Here is a 20,372-nt window from a genome sequence, read left to right as displayed (position 1 = left end):
CTCTCCCTGTCCCTCTTATCCCCTCCTCCTCTCTCTACCTGAGTGCCGATTGCACTCAGGTGCGCAGCAGGCAGAGGGAGGAGGGAGACAAACCTGACAGGAGAGAGAGACAGCACAGGCTGCTGCACGTAACACCAACAGAAAGCCAGTAGGCTGTTATTAGTGAGGAAGAAGATGTACTAGCCCTATATATACCTACTACTCCAGCGTAAACACCGGCTCAGGCTCACGACACACCCTCGTCAGCTGCTGTAGGTAAACAGAGGAATACCAAAATGGTGCCAACTTGTGGTTTCCCCAGCTGTGGGAATAAAAACATCGCCGGCTCCCAATTCCTTGGTTTCCTGTTCCAGATGGAATTGGGAGCCGGCGATGTTTTTATTCCCACAGCTGGGGAAACCACAAGTTGGCACCATGTTGGTATTCCTCTGTTTACCTACAGCAGCTGACGAGGGTGTGTCGTGAGCCTGAGCCGGTGTTTACGCTGGAGTAGTAGGTATATATAGGGCTAGTACATCTTTTTCCTCACTAATAACAGCCTACTGGCTCTCTGTTGGAAACAGCCGATAAAGTTTTTGTTAGCCGTTGCTATCCTGCGGGCCTGCACTGCGGAGTGATACTGGCCAGAAAATAGTCCCAGCTGATAGCAAGGTCTGACGTCATGCGCGGATGTTTTAAAATTATTGAAATAGTCTAACAAAACACATGCATACTTTTTTGTAGCTTAAAACCTTTTGGTTACGTGTCCCCCGTACATCTTCAGAACTACTTTTTCTCCGGTAAGCTACGGGCCATTTCTCAGAGCAGGAGGCTCGTTGACAGTAGTGACACCGTCACATCAGAGCTACAGATGGTCAGTGTTTCACACAACTTCATGTCCAAAAACCTGAACTATCACTTTAATCTACAGCAATGCATCATATTCTATAAGATCATCATATGTTTGTAGCATGTCTGTCCTGTGAGCACCACATATCTGTAAAAACAAAAAACAAAACAGCCTGTTTTCAGCTTTGTGACTTTCCAGCTGATCCAAGAGGGTTTTCAAAAAGTTCCTTTAGCTTATGAAGGAGGATTTTCTCGACATATAAAGGAAGACTTCCTCCTTCAGTTTATCACAAACATTCATCATCAACACATCTGGAGATACATGGTTTCCACTGAACAGGAAGGAACTAGTAACTAAAGCTGTCACACAAATGTAGTGCAGTAAAAAGTACAAAAAAAGGGAAATAGTCCATTGAAGTACAAGTACCTCACCTTTGTACTTGAGTACAGTACTCAGTTACATTCCACCACAAAGCATGAGCAGGCGTGGGTTAATTTTAGACTGCGGCTGCTTGCAGGAAACTTGTCCTGGACTGCATCAGGCTGGTAGACTGAAATGTATGGGGTGCCGTTTGTAAAGTGTCTCACGCTGAAAATAACATCAACATTTTGCCACATTTAGCTTCAAACGATGTTTAAAAAAGTGTTGTGAATTTTCACCACATTTAATTTTTACCACATTTACAGCAATATTTGTTAACTTAGAAATATATTAAATAGTTAAATCTAAATATTAAATGTGGCACCTAAATGTTAAATCTAAATGCTAAATCTAAATCTAAATGTTCTGGGTGAAACTAAATATTTAGCTAATATGCAAATTCACACTGCCGGTCAGCGGAAGTACCAAAATAAAAGCTTGATGGTCAGACTGTTTATAGAATCAAATAATGATTTAAAACCAACTTATCGGGGGAAATGGACACTTGAACATACATTAGCGTGATAATAACTACCTAAAATATCAAAAAACATGTTTGGAGAAATTTTATTTGACGTGTACTTTGAGTACTTCCGGGTAGAAAACCAGCAGAGTTTAGCTACATATGAATATCTCACATTTTTCACGTCACTATATCACCGGTTAGACTAATCTGATGTTTGTAAAGTCTATAAACACAATGATTGAACAAACATTACTATTTCTGTGTGCATGTTTTCTAAATAATAACATGGTTATCATAGAGTAGCGGGGCTAACCGTTAGCTGTTAGCAGTGTCTGTAATGACTCATTAGCTCTAAACGGTCCATGAATTTTTTTTTCCAGCGGATATCTTAGTTACAACATGATTGAGCTAGCAAAGCAGTTTTGTGTTGCTATGTGTGGTATTTATTCAGTTTTGGGAAATCACGATGTCTAGAAAGCATCAGTGGCTGCAGCTGACGGGGACAGCTAACAGCAGCAGCAAAGCTAACATCAGGACGTCATCTGTTAAAAGCCTCCCGTTGTCGGACACGACATGAAACTACTCCAGTTAGCTCAATCATGTTGTAACTAAGACATCCGCTGGAAAAAATATTTTTTTCACAGATTGTTTATTGAGTTATTACGGACACTGCTAACGGGGCTAACAGCTAACGGTTAGCCCCACTAATCTACGATAACCATTCAGTCACTGTGTTTATAGACTTTACAAACTAAATCTAGATTTAGATTTAGCATTTAGATTTAACATTTAGATTTAGATTTAATATTTAGATTTAACTATTTAATATATTTCTAAGTTAACAAATATTGCTGTAAATGTAGTAAAAGGTGACGTTAAAAAATTCACAACACTTTTTTAAACATTGTTTGAAGCTAAATGTGGCAAAATGTTAATGTGATTTTCAGCGTGAGACACTTTACAAACGGCACCCCATACATTTCAGTCTACCAGCCTGATGCAGTCCAGGACAAGTTTCCTGCAAACAGCCGCAGTCTAAAATTAACCCACGCCTGCTCATGCTTTGTGGTGGAATGTAACTGAGTACTGTACGGCACCCCATAGAAATGTGCCCTGTCACTGAAGTCTAAACTCTGTCAGTGACTGAGCTCAACCTGTGAGTCTAAATACAGCCGACACACATTTATACTGAGGAGGAGACTGCTGTGACGTTATGGGAATGACAGATGTTTGTGGCAGGAGGCACCTGGAGGAATGTCAGCTACGTGACCAAATGAGAAGGCTGATCACAGTCCAGTTCATGTTCCCTGATGAAAACTGGGATTCACAAACGTTCACATTTCTACAGTTTCACTTTAATTCATTCATGAAAATACCACTGACCTGTGTCTTCTTATTCCACTGCATTTAGAAAAAAGTACCGCAAAGGACGTCGCAGCCCGACGTGCACCAGCCCAGAAATGTAACCGCACATCCCGGTGACGCAGACTTCCTGTCTGTTTCGGTAAGCTGAAATCATTTCCCTCAGTGGAAACTAAGCTCTCATTTACTTTTATTTGACAGAAACAATAAATTGTGAAGGGGCGGCACGGTGGTGTGGTGGTTAGCACTCTCGCCTCACAGCAAGAGGTTTGCCGGTTCGATCCCGGGCGTGGTAGCCCATCTGTGCGGAGTTTGCATGTTCTCCCCGTGTCAGCGTGGGTTCTCTCCGGGCACTCCGGCTTCCTCCCACAGTCCAAAGACATGCAGATTGGGGACTAGGTTAATTGGTGACTCTAAATTGTCCGTAGGTGTGAATGTGAGCGTGAATGGTTGTCTGTCTCTATGTGTCAGCCCTGCGATAGTCTGGCGACCTGTCCAGGGTGAACCCTGCCTCTCGCCTGATGTCAGCTGGGATAGGCTCCAGCCCCCCTGCGACCCTCAAGAGGATGAAGCGGTTAGAAGATGGATGAATGAATGAATAAATTGTGAAGACAATAAATCTCCACAAAAAAGCATTTTAAGTCCTATGTGTATTTATCCTGGCTTCATATGTGCAGAGGAAATCTCTGCTAGTTACTAGGCTAATTTATACAATGTAAAATGCCATAGGCTTGTGCTAATAACATTAGCATGTTGTATTTATATGAGTCCAGATCAAGACAACATCCCTACAGGAAATATCTAAAACCCTGTTGTCTACGGCAGCAGATCGCTCTGTGTTCAATCAATCAATCAATCAATCAATTTTATTTATAAAGCCCAATATCACAAATCACAATTTGCCTCACAGGGCTTTACAGCATACGACATCCCTCTGTCCTTATGACCCTCACAGCTGATCAGGAAAAACTCCCCAAAAAACCCTTTAACGGGGAAAAAACGGTAGAAACCTCAGGAAGAGCAACTGAGGAGGGATCCCTCTTCCAGGACGGACAGACGTGCAATAGATGTCGTACAGAACAGATCAACATATGTTGCACACCTGAGCACAAAGAAGACTCTCAGGCGTGTATGAGTTTAAGATCCTTTACTTCTGTAAACACAGAAACACAAGCACATCAGCACGACCACATCGCGACATGCAGGCTGGCTGGGGGGTCCACTGATTAATTAGCGCTAGCTTGCACCTCACTTAAAGGACCCTTAGGCTGCCTCAAAGTGCCTGTGAAGAGCTTTACTCATTTTATACACATTCTAACCCACTGCAAATATTAGCTGTTCTTATGCACAAAAATAAGATTACAAATAAATACAAATAATGACAGCCAAATAATGAGAAAATAGTACACACGTAATACAAACTAAGAATGGGGGGTGTCCGCTTATATTGCCCACATTACTATGAGTCCCACACATAACAAATTAACAGTAATCCGTATGACACAATGAGAGAGAGAGAGAGAGAGAGAGAGATGCAGGTAATGACAGTAGCTTACAACAGCTATTGTTCTTTGTGACGGCAGAAGTTGTGAACATCAAAAAGGAAATCAAACATGTTAGACTTTCTGTTGGAACGTCATGAGGTGTCATGTCGGTTGTCGTCTACTATGACACACTACACGAGATGAAATGATGGATTATCTCGTTCACGATCTGAGCCGACACCGTACGTTTCTACATCGGGCTGTAATAGGGCTGATATCCTGCGTTGTGAACCAGGCATAAAGGTATACACAGAGAAATGTCATAATACAGATGGCCTTCACTTCTGGTAAAAATAAATCACTTCTTAAACTGCTGATGACATGGAGCGGGAAGAAGTTGGCACCTTGTTGAGCAAGATCATTGGGAATGTCCCCAAAAGTCTCATCTGGATGTTTGACAGAAAGTCCCGTAAGCATCCAGTAGGTACCGCAGCCGGTTTGACTTGTGTTTGAACTAATAGATGTTTTTATCAGTGTGACAAATCAAATCTAGATGACAGATGAAGTGCTGTGGATGTCTTTGGGAGGATAAGATATCTACGGGGCAGCCAATAGGACAGCAAATGATGTGCAAATAGATAAAACATCCTCAGGACATTAATAATGTTAATCACAATGACTAAGATACATTACCCCAGCCTGAATAAACACTGTTAGAGCAACAAAATATGTTGCTTGGGCAGCGTCCCTGGAGTCATGTTTAGCTTCTGTGAGACACACTGGGCTTTCCACCAACTCCAGTGTAAACCCCAGCCCGAAAGTCCTCAAACATTGAGTGGGACAGGAACTGGAGGGGTTCAATAAAGACTAGAGGAGAGTGGTGTTCAAGCTCAAAGCTGGGTGCTCGTTAGCAACACACCGCTGACCTTCCAGCAATATTTGTGGCACTCAAAGCCGGATGTCTTTAAGCAACATTCCTGGCTGCATTTGTGGCACTTGGGTGGGTTCTTTTTTGTTGTTTTTTTTAGACACATCACTTTCTTTCCAGTGTTATTTTGGTGCAGGAAGCCAGCTGCTCCTTGCATTATGTTTATTGGGCCTCTGCCCAAGCAGGAAAATGAGTAAGGAGGAGGTCATGTTGGAATGACTGCAAACATCAGCAGTGATGCAGTGGAGCAAAGCGTCAGAGGTTATTGGCTCGACTCTTACACTGGTTGGACAAAAATTAAGTACGCAAAACATGTCAGACAGCTGTATTAATCAAGTAATGAAAACATGAGGAATTTGTCCTGTGAGGACAGTCTCTTTAATTGATTTAAAAGCCACAGTGTTTTTGTGGGATCTGAATAGTTCTGATTTTGAAGCCTCTGTGTGGTGGATTCACTGTAAAACAGACACTGTGGCAGCACACATTAAGTTTTAATACAACAACCAAAACGGCGTTAATGTGCAGTAGTTCATTTTTTAATGAAAAGATGCTGAATCACTCCTGACGGCTGCCACAGAGACAATTTTCACAGGACTCCCAGATGGTGATGTAACTGTGGGAAATCCCCTCCAATACCCAGCGTACCTGCCCAGCTTCCTGATGTGACAGTGTTAAAAAACAGGCCTGAAATCACCTGTCTTTTTTTGCGAGTAATGTTAGCAGCCTGTCTGTTTGTTGGTCACTTCAGTGCAATTGAAATATCTCAACAACTACTGGATGAATTGCTGTAAAATTTGGTTCAGTCATTCACGGTCTTCAGAGGATGAATCACATCTGACCTTGGTGAGCCCCTCACTTTACCTCTAGCGCCACCATGAGATAAAAGATTTGATTGAAACGTCTCAACATTTAGTGGATGGATTGTCACGACATCAGAAGAAACGTGTTGTGCACAGAAATTTTGTGGGGCATGTTGGACTGGGAGTCTCATCCTACTCTCTAATGTGCTATGTGTGAGCTCAGTCCTGCGTGTTCTTTAATGAAGCAATAGGAGAAGATATTCGGTCTCAGTTAATGTAGTTTATTAAGCAGTAAAGGAATAAAATTACAGAGCTCTGGGTCTCAACTTCACGTCCCTGACGAACAACAAAGGTGTGTCAGTTCACGAAGTCTGACCTCCTGTCCTTTCCCTGACCCAGTATATTTGAGCGTAACAGAGTGTCATTGTGCACGCAAGGCGTTGTCCTCTTCTCATTGGCAGTTCCACTTCCTCCTTCACCACACCACGCCCCTGCCTCGTGTTAATCTGACTCCTTCCCGCTGGCGGTGGGGGCGTGGTTCCTGTTTTGAAAGACAAGAGAACAACACAACTCCCTACACGTGCTGTACCTTACTATCTGTACATCACTTTCTATTCTTTTTATTCTTTTTACCATATATGAAACTAATTATCTAAGCATTGCGGTATGTGCTCCTCAGACTTCATGTCTCTTCCTCTCCTGTACTTCTCCACTTCTGCAAAGCAAACACATTCAGATCAGCTGAAATCATCTCAGTATTCTCATTGTTCACATATCTAAAACTTATATAGTGAAACACAACTGATAGTAAAACACATAAAATCATTCTATTCCCAACAGGCAGGTGCTCAAGTGAAAAAAAGGACATCCCTTCCACAGATTTTTTTTTTTTTGCATGCAGGCATGTGAATTCCAAACTGCGTCCTGCCAGGAGGTTTCTGTGTGTCTGCCGGCACTTCAAGAGCTCTTGAGGTGGAAGTACATACAGTAGATTTGTGCACAGGATGAAAGCAGAGCACAGAAAACAATGCCACGCTGTGCACACTTTAGTTATCTATGAAATAAAAAACCATCACATCACATTCTCTGATTACTGTTCTCTGAATCAATAAAAATAAAATAATCAACAAACTAATCTACAAGCAGGCCTATGTTCAGTTACAACAATCAGGCTTCAAGTGCTTTCTTCTCTCCTCTCCTCACATTATTAATCACTGCCGTCCTATGCACTCCTCTTTTTCTTCTCCTCTTTTCTTTATAAATAGTCACATACTTGTTCTCATATTTATCTTCTAAATAATCTTTAATTCAATAATCCTAGAGAACAGATGCGTGCAGCTGCAGCTTTGGGCTCCTCTGCACTCTTTGTACACAACATGTTCGTGCAGCACCAAAACTCGTGCCAGATTTGTTAAAATGAATTATCAAAGCTGCGGTGTGGGAGATGTAAACAATATTTCAAGCTGAGTTTTGGTTTATAAAGACACTTGGGAGTGGGAAAGCAGTTTGGCGTCTGTCTCTGCTCGCCACTGTTAAAGCCTCTACAAGGAACTTTCATTTTGAGTTGAATTTGGCGACCCTGTGGACAAAAGCAGTAGTGTTTTGCTGGAATGAAGCCTACATTTCCCATGAGCTCTAGTGCATATTGTCGTTAAGACGCTTACCTGGCTTGCACATGTGTTTGTTTTGGGGATGAATGAAACAACAAGACGGGAAAACTTTGCCCCCGCTCCTATCGGGGATCCCAGCTCACCTCTGCCGCGCCCCAGCTCCACCTCTCCGGGGCAAGCGCCACCGCCGCCGGGGTAAACGCAGCGGTCGGCTGGTAAGGCTGAAGGCCTGTTTGGCGAGCACTTCCACGGCTTCTTGGACTGAGTATGGAGCGGTGCCTCGCCTCTTTATTTCTCGGCACTCGCTGGACCCTGTCGACGCCTGGCTGGTACCTGTCGTCGGCCCGGATGAGGTGTTCCAGCCCCGCGGCCCCTGCTCTCCTCGTCCCCGCTGGCGCGGGGTGAATCTGCGCAACCTGCGGCCTCTGTGTGTGGCTCCCCGGACAGCTAACGCCATGGACCTGCCGGCTGCTGCCAGGATTGGGCTGGTAAATGCTAGATCGCTAGCGAACAAAACGTTTATCCTGAAGGATTTCCTGACTTCCCGAGGATTGGATTTTCTCTGTGTGACTGAGACGTGGCTGACTGTTGGTGAGTCCAGTGCTTTCACAGAACTTTTACCCGATGATTGCTGCTATTTTAACTCCCCGCGGACGTCGGGTCGAGGAGGAGGAATAGCGACTATTTATAAGAGTCACTATAAATGTAAGCAGCTAGGTAAGATGATGTGTGTCGTCTGAGTGCCGTAAATCGTTTCGTCCTGGAAGCGACCTGGGGCGGACCCGGAGACAGTTTCCTAAAGGTGTGGATATACACTATATAGAAATAGCTTATCTTCACACCGATGGTCTCATTTGCTGTTGTAGGTCACGCACAGACATCAGCAGAAACCAGAGACTTTTGCATATCCAGTTAAAAGTTCCTTGTAGCGGCTTTAAACTGTTAAACTTGAATCTGCCAGAGAGTTGGAGGGAGATGGTGTGGTTTTACACCAGACTGGCTTACTTGTTGTTAAGCTCAGTGGGGGGTTCTTGTCGAATTAGTGTGGCTGTATTATAATGTTTTTGTAGTGGTTTCATTTTACAACAGAGACAAACAATACCAAAGTTCAGGGCAAACACTGTTGTTACTTGGCTGTCCACAAGGAGAGGTCAGGGAAACATTAGTCTCGCTCACCAGACCTTTCTCAAGAAAAGTCTGACTGCACCGACTCTCACTTTAAGATTGGAGAAACAACGCCCCGGCTTTTTTTTATTTCTTTCAACCAATCACAATCGTTCTTGGCGGTGCCATAGCAACGGTGTGCTTGAAAACTGCTACACAACTGGAGGTGGTATGCAGCGAACTTCCACCCACTCAGACTAGGGAGACACAGACGCTTCTCCGCAGGGTGCTCAATTTGTGTTTGTTAACTGTGGTGACTGTGACAGGGCAGGTTGAAGACGGAGGGTCAGGGGCTCCACTCAAATGCTGTTATCTGAGATACAACACGCTTTTAATTGAGAATGGATGCCATGGGCCAAAATTAAGAACTAAAATGTAAAATGATTAAAAGAAGCAGAAAAAAAATCTTGCAAAAAGGGCACTTATCTAGTCAGAGGGCAAAACGGCCAGATCTTGAGCACCACCTGGATTATATCTGTGCACGTACCTGGCTGCAGCCTTTTAGAAACAATGCCAACTCAAAAAAAATAAATAAATAAACAGGCACTAAAATCCAAACAAAAACAACAGAATTGTGCTGCAAATAAAGAAAACATGCCACAGATACAGAAACAATGCAAAGTCAAAAACACGTTTTCAAGTTTTCAGGCCTCCAGGGGGAATGCTAACAGGAGCAGCTTGATTATTATTACTCAGAGAGAGAGACCAGACAAAAACTTTTAATCCAGACATTCATGTTCCCCTCAGGATGACTGGTTACATTTGAGTCAAATACTTTGCTTTATGACCATATCCCTGCAGCACTGATGACATTTCCATCAGCCTCAGCTGTACTGTTTGCTGCGTATTAACAAATGCCAGCATGATAATGCACTATGCTAAGATGGTGGATACTGTAAACATTATATCTGCTTAGCCTCAGCATGTTAGCATTGTCACTGAGAGCATGTTTAATCTTGCATTTAGCTTGAGGTGCTGCTGTGCCAAAGTACAGTCTCAGAGAGCTAAAGCATGATTATATGTTAACACACAATTCAGTTGTTGCAGCACCCCAAGACATCTGAGTTCTCCGACAACTCTTCCCACAGTCTCAGACCTTAATGAGCTTGTTGGAGCTCTGGCTTGTTCACAGTCATCGTTAGCAAAGGCCAGGTGATGCAAATTTCAAAGCTTTATAAATACTCTGACTCCTGAAACCTTGTCCCAACAATCAGCAGCCATGGGCTCCTCTAAACAGCTGCAGAGCACTCTGAAAACTAAAAGACCTGATGAAGACTAGAAGAAGATAGCAAAGTGTTTTCAGGGAGCTGTTTCCTCAGTTGGTCATGTCAGTAAGAAATGTCAGTTAACAGGAACTGTGGAGGTCAAGCTGAAAACTTTGTGAGAGAGCTGCTTGTAGGATTGTTAGAAAGGCAAATCAAACCTCTGTTTGACTGCAAAAGACCTGCAGGAAGACTGATCAGACTCTGGAGTGGTGGTGCACTGTTCTACTGTGCAGACACACCTGGACAAATATGACCTTCACGGAAGAGTCATCAGAAGAAAACCTTTCCTGTGTCCTCACCACAACATTCAGCCTCACAAGTTTGCAAAGGAGCATCTGAACAAGCCTGATGCTTTTTGGAAACAAGCTTTTGCATGCCATTGTAGCACAAAGGATTCACATCTGAAATACACAGGTACACGATCTTAATCAGATGTGCAGCCACCAAATAAATCTGACAAGTGAACTTGTTTAAGATGTTGATTGTCTTTGTGCACTGAGGTCATATTTCTGTTTACTTGCCCTTTTAATAATGTTAAGAAGTTTAAACCGAGACACGAGGAAGTGAAAGAGTCAAATCTGTACATGACTGAGCTCCTGCTGTGTTTCTAAATACAGGCTGCAGGACATTTATATCCACCAGGTTCAGAGGAGGAGGCGATACTTCAGATATTTCATGACAGACAGACTGTGTAATCACACTGTGTCAGCTGCTCTGGGTCAAAGTCAACAGGATATTGGCATTTCCTGCCATGAGCAGGGACACCTCATCGCTGTCTGCCCCGCTCTAAAAAGAAAAGGGCAAATCAGAAATAGCAACTGGACCAGTCCAACTGGACTGATTCAAGTCAAACCCCTCTCCATGCAAAACGTGACATTGTCAGAAACAGAAAAAGATGAAATCGATCAGGATTTCAAACCATTTGTAACTGAAGGTTACGTTTCACTGGTAGGTGAGGAAAAGTGTATCCCCATCACCATTCTGAGGGATACAGGTGCAAAACAATCCATTCCTCTTGGCGGTGTGTTACTTGTTTCGGCTCAGTCTTACTGTGGTGCAGATGTTCTAGCTTGGGGTGTGGGTATGAGCGTAATACGCGTGCCTTTGCATTTCATTCAGCTGTCATCCAAACTTGTGTTGGGTAAATTCCAAATTGTTGTGTGTCCTAAGTTACCAATTGCCGGTATTGATTTCACCCTTGGAAATGACGTAGCCCGTGGAAAAGTTTTCCCATCGTCCCAGGTAATTGAAAACCTGACCGCGGAGGTGTGATTCTGACTCTGCTGCAGTAAACTCAGACCCCCTGCTTCCTGTGTGTGCCATAACTCGTGCCCAGGCACCAAAACTTGGAGACTTGATTGATCTAAGTGATTCTTTTATGAGTACCTCTGATCCAACAAGCTCACCCTCTGAGTGTAAACGAACTGCACGTCTCCACTGAGCTTCAGCCTGATGACAAAACCCTGACACTGTCAGTAGATAGAGAGCAGCTGGTTAAAGCCCAGCGAAGTGATGTTACTTTGTTGTCTTGCTTGTCTTTTGTGCAAAACTTGACATGTGAGAAGTCTGTGTCTTACTCTTTTGATGATGATGCTCTGATGCACCGCTGGTCCCCAAGCTCCGGTTTTACGCGCCAGTCCGTGTGCCAAATTGTCGTGCCTCCACCTTTTTGTCTCCACGTCCTGAGCTTAGCTCATGCCCATTGCATGTCCGGCCATTTGGGAATCAGAAAAACATACAATCGTGTCCTTCATTATTTTTTCTGGCCTGGATTGAAATCCGATGTTGTTAAAGTATTGTTGTTGGTATCATACCTGCCAAATCTCCGGCAAACCAAATCCCGCTGCTCTATTGAAGCCCATTCCTTTTGTCGGGGAACCATTTAAACATGTTATTGTTGACTGTGTTGGTCTGTTAGCCAAAACAAAGTCCGGTAACCAGTACGTCCTCACCATGATGTGTGCTGCAAAACGTTATCCTGAGGCCGTACCGTTGCGCTCATAAAAACCTGTGCCATCATCAAGTTTTTACTACATTTGGCGCTACAACATTTTGATGTGTATCATGGGTCCAGCCCTGTGCCAACCATCGTCTTCTCTGATCACAATCCTCTCGTGTTCTTGACTCAGATACTCAGATGCATAATCGCAACCAACGTCTCATGCGCTGGTCTTTGTTGCTGCAAGACTTTAACATTGATATACGTTATAAGAAGGGTCTTGATCATGTCATGGCTGATGCTCGTCGTGAAGGTCGTGAATCAAACATTTTTTTCAAGGGATAAATGTTTGATTTTCAGGTGGGGAGGTGTCATGACCCAGGTCGTTATTTTTTGGAGTATTTTCCTTGTGTTGATCTGCAGTGACCTTAAGATGTTCTCTCTCCTCCTCTTAGAGTGTGTGCATGTGGTGAAGTGTGATTGCTTGTTGCAAAGCAGGTGGTGACTGCTGATTGGGCTGGCTGAAGAAGATTGCTGACACCAGATTGGCTTTGTTTAACAGCTTTATGTTAAGGATAATTAGTAGGTTTTTCTTGTATCGTTTTTGTAAATAGACACTTAAAGCAGTTTTAGGAGGAGTGAGAAGCCCTTTTTCGTTTGGCATTGCCATGTTCTTTTCTCTTGTTTTGGATGGTAGAAGTTCAGGTTAGGAAATTGTCTTTTGCTTCACTTTCCTTTATTGTTAGGAAAGTTTAGGGACCATTAGTATTTGTTTGTTTGTTTGTTTGTTTGTTTGTTTGTTTAGGGTGCTATGTAACTGGCCTCTCTAGACCTCCAGGGACATTACAGCTGAATCCAAGGCAACAACTGCAAATACTTTTGAACAAATGTGATGTCAAATTACAGCGAGGGAGGGGAGCAGAGTGGGGAAATACTGAAAACGGGTGGGATTCAGCATTTTCAACTACTCCTAATAATTTGGCAGAAACAACAGCAGCAGCAGCAACAGCGGTGGAAGAAAACACAGACACACTCACCACAGAGTGAAGTTACTATAAACTGGAACGCCCCAATACGTAACAGCAGGGTGTAAGATGCAGGCAGGAAGAACATACATGGAACACCATGTGAGAACAAATGTTTTGACTGGTCATAATAATAATAATAATACATTTTATTTAAAAGCGCCTTTCTCAACACTCAAGGACACTTTACAGAACATTAAAAACACAATTAAAATCATAATTAAAATAAATAAAAACAACAGACAAGAGTGACAGAAAGTAAAAATGGATGTGGGCAATTAAGGGGAATATGCAATTTGGAACAGATGGGTTTTGAGTTGTGATTTGAAATGGGGTAGAGAGTCCATGTTTCTGAGGTCCGGGGGGAGAGAGTTCCAGAGTTTGGGAGCAGAGCGACTGAAAGCTCTGCTCCCCATGGTGCTGAGCCGGGCGGAGGGCACAGAGAGGTGGAGGGAGGAGGATGACCTGAGGGAGCGAGAGGGGGTGGCGATGTGGAGGAAATCAGACAGGTGGGGGGGCGAGGTTGTGAATGGTCTTGAAAGTATACAGAAGGATTTTGTAATGGATTCTGAATTTGACTGGAAGCCAGTGAAGCTGCTGGAGGACAGGGGTGATGTGGTGAAAGGAGGGGGTTCTGGTGATAATGCAGGCTGCAGAGTTTTGACCAGTTGAAGCTTATGGAGGGATTTGTGAGGGGCACCAAAGAGGAGTGAGTCACAATAGTCAATGCGGGAGGTGACGAGGCTGTGGACCAGGATAGCCGTGGTGTGAGGGGTGAGGGAGAGGCGAAGATGGTTAATGTTTCGTAGATGGAAATATGCAGACTGGGTGATGTTATTGATGTGTGAGTGGAAAGACAATGAGCTGTCGAGGATGACACCCAGACTCTTAACCTGAGGGGAGGGGGACACTGTGGAACTGTCAATAGTGAGGGAGAAACTGTCAGTTTTGGATGAAGTGGATTTGGTACCGACCAGGAGGAGTTCTGTTTTATCAGAGTTGAGTTTGAGGAAGTTGGTGGTGAACCAGGATTTAATAAGACCCATCCATCCATCTTCCTAGGCCATATATAATCCCTCCAGTGTATTCTGGGTCTAACAGGAGGCGCCCAGGAGGATCCTGATCAGATGTTGAACCACCTCAACATGAAGGAGCAGCGGCTCTACTTCAAGCTCTCTCTGGATGTCTGACTCCTCCCCCTATCTCTAAAGGTGCGGACACACCAAACCGACATCAAAGAACTAGCGGCGTCGAAAGCCAACTGTTGTGTCGTCTACGTCGCCTCACGTCGCCCTGTGTCAGTTGCATCTGAACACACTACACGGACTACATCCGACGGCCAAGTAGCACGTACGTTCTGCGCCTGCGTGAGAGAGAGCGGAGTGAGAGAGTGGTACATCCTGTCAGCCGAGGGGTTTCCTATCTGTGCAGCCGAGCACCGCAGCACTTCCACGGACTATTACATCCAGACGGTCTCGGTGTTTCCTCCTCAGGCTCCACTTCACTCAGCTGCCCGATAAACCCGCTGTTTCTTCCCACTTTAACCTGAATAACAAACCAGGGCTCGGTGCTCCGGTTGGATCCAAACGGAGAGCCGGGGCTAGCTCAGAGACTAGCGGAGGCTAACTGGCTGCTTCCCTCCGGTCATGCTGCGGCTAACGCTCCGCTAGCCGCTCCCAGCTAGCTCCGGTTTGTTATTCAGGTTAAAGTGGGAAGAAGCAGCGGGTCTGTGGGGCAGCTGAGTGAAGTGGAGCCTGAGGAGGAAGCACCGGTTAGCCCCGGTTTCACTACAGGCAGAGTCACTCGCTACAGGGGCGAGGAAATAAAACCTGAACAGCCAATCAGAGTGATCTCTCTCACCGACAAGCTCTGCCGCCGATTCAACATGCTCAATCGGCCAAAAAGCCGACGATGGTGAAGTGCCGACCGTACGGGACACACCGCAAAAACTAGGACGACAGACGCTCACTGACGGCCCGACTTTGGTCGACAGCCGACAGTCGGCTTGGTGTGTCAGGGCCTTAAGGCTGAGCCCAGACACCCTACAGAGGAAACTCATTTCAGCCGCTTGTATCTGTGACCTCATTCTTTCAGTCACTACCCAGAGCTCATGACCATAGGTGAGGGTTGGGATGTACTAGATGGACCAGGAAATCAAAAGCTTTGCCCTCCAGCTCAGCTCCCTCTGAACCACAACAGCGCACCAAACTGCTGATCCATCTCACACTCTGTTCTACCCTCACTCCTGAACAAGACCCGAGATACCTGAACTCCTTTGCTTGAGATATGCAATATAACTACGACGTTGTCATACATTTCCCTCTCGTTATTACCATTTTATTTATTGCAGTAGTGGTGTTAGTAATAATAATCATGGTCCAAGTAATATTTTAGTCTTTTCTTACTGAAAACAGAAAGTGTTGGTGGTGTAAAAAATATTAAGACAGACAAACTGAGATCGACTTATCAAAGTATTGTTGAAGTAAAATAAATAAATAAATGTTAGTAATAAATATGATGAATAATGACTGGTTCCCCACTGCACTTTTATTTTTATGTTGTATATGGTGCAACTTATTGCTGCAATATAAGTGTACTTTCTTGTACATGTATGTATTTAATCTAATTTTTAAAATATTTCTTTTTTTTTTAATAAAAAATTTTTTTATGTTAATGTTTTGTTTTGCCTGTGAATTATTTGAAATGTGCTTGGATGTATAAATAGCTGTGCCTAGTAAATGTTGAGGACAAGGTGAGGAATGTTATTAGCATTTAGAAAATACAGCTCACATGCAGCACGCGTAAAGTGTGACGTCATGCACGTAGTAAGAGGTCATTTCTACTGAAATAAAAATGTTATCAAGGAGTAATAGGACGCACCAAAACGCACCGCCCGGGACAGAGGGGCGGGGTCATGGTGCTGAGGTTTCTTCCTGTGAGCCAAAGGAAACAGACTGAAGGATTTTCCCATTCACCCAGCAGCAGCCTCGTTGTAGACACAGTGTATATAAAGCTTTGACATGGAGCCGGACACATTGACAACTGCGCAGGATCAAGATGAAGAGATCCGTCAGTCTGCACATCGTAAGACTGACTACTGACGCTCACACACACTTCCGCTTCATTTCAGAACCTCCAGAGATTTAAAGCTGCTTTTTGTTTTATATTTATAGATGCTTTCAGTGAGCTCGCTGCTCATCTTCAACCACCACCCTTCATCCTCATCCTCTTCCTCCTCCTCCTCTTCCTCTGTCGCTGACGGGAGGTCTAGCAAGTGCATCGACCTGCGCCAGGTGAACAGGACGGTGAGCAGGCTTCAGAGGTACTGGGAGTACTGGAACGAACTGTGGCTCCCAAAAAACCTGCAGGACACACGGACGTGCGCGCAGGTGGCCAATGACATGCGCGGAGAGCTGAGTAACCGCTCGCTGTCCCCGTGGAAGTACAGGTAAGAGACTACATGCAGCTACGGACACCGTGGAGGGACAAACACGCTCACAGACATCATGACGGAGTAGAAATCACTGTCACTACACAGGTGCAACAAAAACTGACATTTTACTCAAGTAACAATCCTGCTGTGCTGGGAGAAGGATAAGATAAGGAAGGATAGGAAAGTGATGGAAAAGTACTTAAGTAAAATTAACAATACTCTGGTAGTTGAAGAAGTACTCAGACTTTTTACTAAGGTAAAATTAACAGTACTTTAAGGGGGAAAGAAGTACTACTCAGACTGTTCACTGACGTAAAAGTGGTAATACTGCAGTAGCAAAAGAAGTACTCAGATATGTGAAGTTAGCAATAGTACAGTGATAGAAAAAGTACTCCAATTTTTTACTGAAGTAAAAGTACTAATACTGCAATAGCAGAAGAAGTACACAGATCATTTCCTCTGGTTAAAGTAACAGTACTGTGACAGTGGAAGAAGTACTCTGACTTTTTACTTCAGTAAAAGTAACAATGCTTTAATGGGGAAAGAAGTACTACTCAGACTTACAGAAGTAAAAGTAGTAATACTGTAGTGACCCTTCGCCTATCCAAAAGAATGCCACCACCACGGTTGCCGTTTAAGGTAATTTATGACGCGTGCAATGCAATCACAGACGATATTTCCAATGTTCCACTGTTGAGCTATGACTTACTTTGATTCAGTTCAGGTACAACCATTTGTCACTCATAAACCAAAAATAAGCTAACAAAATAACTCGACTGTTGTCTCCACAGCGCCTGGTGCATGCAGCACGGTCAAAACACTTTTCGCCTCCACACAGCAACACCTGTGTGTGGTTACACCTTGATTATATAAACTCAGGCGCTGCCCAATTGCCAGTACCACTACTCCCCCAAGTGGCAGGAGTGTAACAAAAAATACAAATAAACACATTTAATACGAATGGCTCTCACACACCAGCCCCTAACTGTTTCTGACACAAGACAAAACAATTCTTAAATTTACATGAGGAGCCATTACCTTTGAAACAAAAAATCTGACTGAAATAGTCAGTTTATAAGAACCATATAAACCATTAACCAATATTTTTTTTTCCCTTAACCATGGCTATGGTTATCCATTATTAGTCATTTGTTTCACACAGAAGACAAATCTTTGTCACAGGTCTTTCGATTATGCTGGTCTTGGTCTGCAAACGAACAGAACGTACTAGTCCTTTCCTATCAGGAAATGTCTGCAGTATCCTTCCAAGTATCCAGGATCCACGAGGTGCTGTTGAATCAACAACAACAACAATATCCCCAGGTAGAAAACTTCTCCTTTCTTTGTTCCATTTTTGTCTATCTTGTAGCAATGGTAAGTATTCTTGCGTCCATCGCTTCCAGAAGAGATCAGCTAAATACTGAGTCTGTCTCCATCTCCTTTTAATGTACAGATCCCCTTTTTCGAAGAATCCAGGTGCCAAAAAAGATTTTCCTTTCATCAGCAGAATGTGATTTGGTGTTAATGGCTCAAGGTCATTAGGATCTTCAGACAACCTTGTAATAGGATGATCATTTAGTATGGCCTCACATTCACACAACACAATGTGGCATCCTTCATTGTCCAAACATTGCTGACGAAGAACAGTGTTCAGAATCTTCCTGACCATACGTATGATTCGTTCCCATACGCCACCGTGATGGGATCTGGCAGGAGGGTTGAAATTCCATTTAATTCCTTCATGTGCCATGGTTCTTTGAATCTTGTCCCGATCCAATGAAACTAGAGCTTCTCTGAGTTCTCTTTCCGCTCCCACAAAATTAATTCCATTGTCTGATCGCATCATAGAAACTTGTCCTCTACGGCAGATGAATCTTCTCAAGGCATTAATACAGGAGTCTGTATCAAGTGGGTAAGCCACTTCCAGATGGACTGCTCTACTTGCCATGCAAGTGAAAAGTACTCCGTAGCGCTTTAAGATGCTGTGACCTCTTTTCACATCAATTGGTCCGAAATAATCCACACCGACATTTGTGAACGGTGGGAGATCAGGAACAATCCTTTCTGAGGGTAGATCTGCCATTTTTTGTTCACCCACCTTGCCTCTGTAACGCCTGCAGAAGCAGCATTCAGCAATTACCTTTCTCACTGCTGAGTTGGCGCTTGTAATCCAGTATCTTTTTCTTAGATTAGAGAGTACATGATTCCTGCCACCATGGCCCAGTTGCTCATGAATTTGACGGAGTATAAGAGTTGAGATATGTTGGTCCTTGGCTAGAATGAGCGGATGTTTCGCATTTTCAGGCATGGAAGCCTTATTCAGCCGTCCTCCAACTCTTAACAGATCTTCATAAACTGGTTCCAGTTTATAGATATTGCTCTCTCTTTTCACCTTGGATTTTACAGATGTTAATGCAACAATCTCGTTGTGAAATCTTTCCCATTGGCTGAAGTGAACAATAGATGTCTCAGCCTTCATGAGATCATCTGCAGACAATCTTTGTCCTCTCAATGTGGCTTTAAATTTCTGTATTTCCGCAGTGATGGTCTGTTGACTTCTGTTGTCACTGGTATTTATAGAAATTAGCCGTTTCCTTTCCTTGCTCAAAGCCATCAAGATCATCTTCAGTTTGAGCATCCATCCCACTGCAATCTTCAACCTTTTCCAGCTGGAAAAGTGAGTGATCAGTTTGTGTGTGGCATTTGAAACATGTTGAGTGACAACTGCATTCACTGTGAAGCTCCTTTTAACTTCTGGGTCATCAGTGATGTCCATATCCAATAAGTGTGCTGGCCACGCATGGACAGTTCCTTTGACTGACCTTCATCTTTGCCTTGTGCCATCTTCTCAATGTGAAGAATATTGGGATGACTTTGGTTACAAACTTTGCAAGATATGCGCTTACTACAGTTCTTGCTCATGTGTCCTATGCGCAGACAACCAAAGCATACTCCTTTCTCCTTTAGAAAGTCCAGTTTTTCACGATGCATCTTCTTTTTCAGTTGTGGACATTGATCCAATTCATGTCCACGTGTACAGTACAAGCAGGAGACAAAGCTTGATGTTGTTGATGACACACTTTGTGTTTGAGTATGAATGCTTTTCTTGGTTGCATTGATAGCTGGTTCCTTAGGCGTAAATACAGCAGTTGCAAAACTCTTTCGTTGGAACTGTGATTTTTGCTGTACCTTTGTCTTGATACCTCCTTTATTTACCACTTGAGTGTCTTGGATGTCACCAAAAATTGGATCGAAAATGATTCTGACTTGGTACTCAATGAACTTGACTATATCCTTAAAGCCAGATCTGCGCCTTTGGCTTTCAGAAATTTCACATACGGTTACTCTCCATTCCTCTCTGAGCTTGTAAGGAAGTTTCTGAATGATTGTCTTCATGTTAGCCGGCATATTGAGTTCATCCAAATTTGTCAAATCCCCCACTGCGTTGCAACACTCATGTAGAAACAATGAGTAAGCCTGCAGCCCTTTAATATCTTCTGCCTTAACAGCAGGCCATGCAATGATTTTGTCAGTGTCGGCAGCTGTGATTTTTAATTCAATCAATTCAATCAATTTTATTTATAAAGCCCAATATCACAAATCACAATTTGCCTCACAGGGCTTTACAGCATACGACATCCCTCTGT

At 43.6% G+C, this 20,372-nt stretch overlaps 2 protein-coding genes across 4 annotated transcripts in view; both read left to right on the top strand.

The window, feature by feature from the left end:
- LOC125880938 (dynein regulatory complex protein 1-like) overlaps nucleotides 1-20,372 on the top strand; it is a 480,097-nt gene that overhangs the window by 286,598 nt on the left and 173,127 nt on the right. The gene's annotated exons all lie outside the window — the stretch shown is intronic.
- LOC125881210 (interleukin-17C-like) overlaps nucleotides 16,103-20,372 on the top strand; it is a 30,225-nt gene continuing 25,955 nt past the window's right edge. Inside the window, exons 1-2 of one of the 3 annotated variants that reach the window (XM_049564268.1) lie at nucleotides 16,103-16,376; nucleotides 16,466-16,740. In XM_049564268.1, the coding sequence (XP_049420225.1) occupies nucleotides 16,350-16,376; nucleotides 16,466-16,740 (302 nt within the window). In that variant the 5' untranslated portion in view covers nucleotides 16,103-16,349. The remainder of the gene's footprint in view (nucleotides 16,377-16,465; nucleotides 16,741-20,372) is intronic. The other 2 variants (XM_049564280.1, XR_007448212.1) reach the window with 2 other exon arrangements.

The sequence above is a fragment of the Epinephelus fuscoguttatus genome, linkage group LG2 (assembly GCF_011397635.1).
Source record: "Epinephelus fuscoguttatus linkage group LG2, E.fuscoguttatus.final_Chr_v1".
NCBI lineage: Eukaryota > Metazoa > Chordata > Actinopteri > Perciformes > Serranidae > Epinephelus > Epinephelus fuscoguttatus.
Note: the sequence above shows the minus strand (reverse complement) of the source record. Positions and strands in the feature narration are given on the sequence as shown.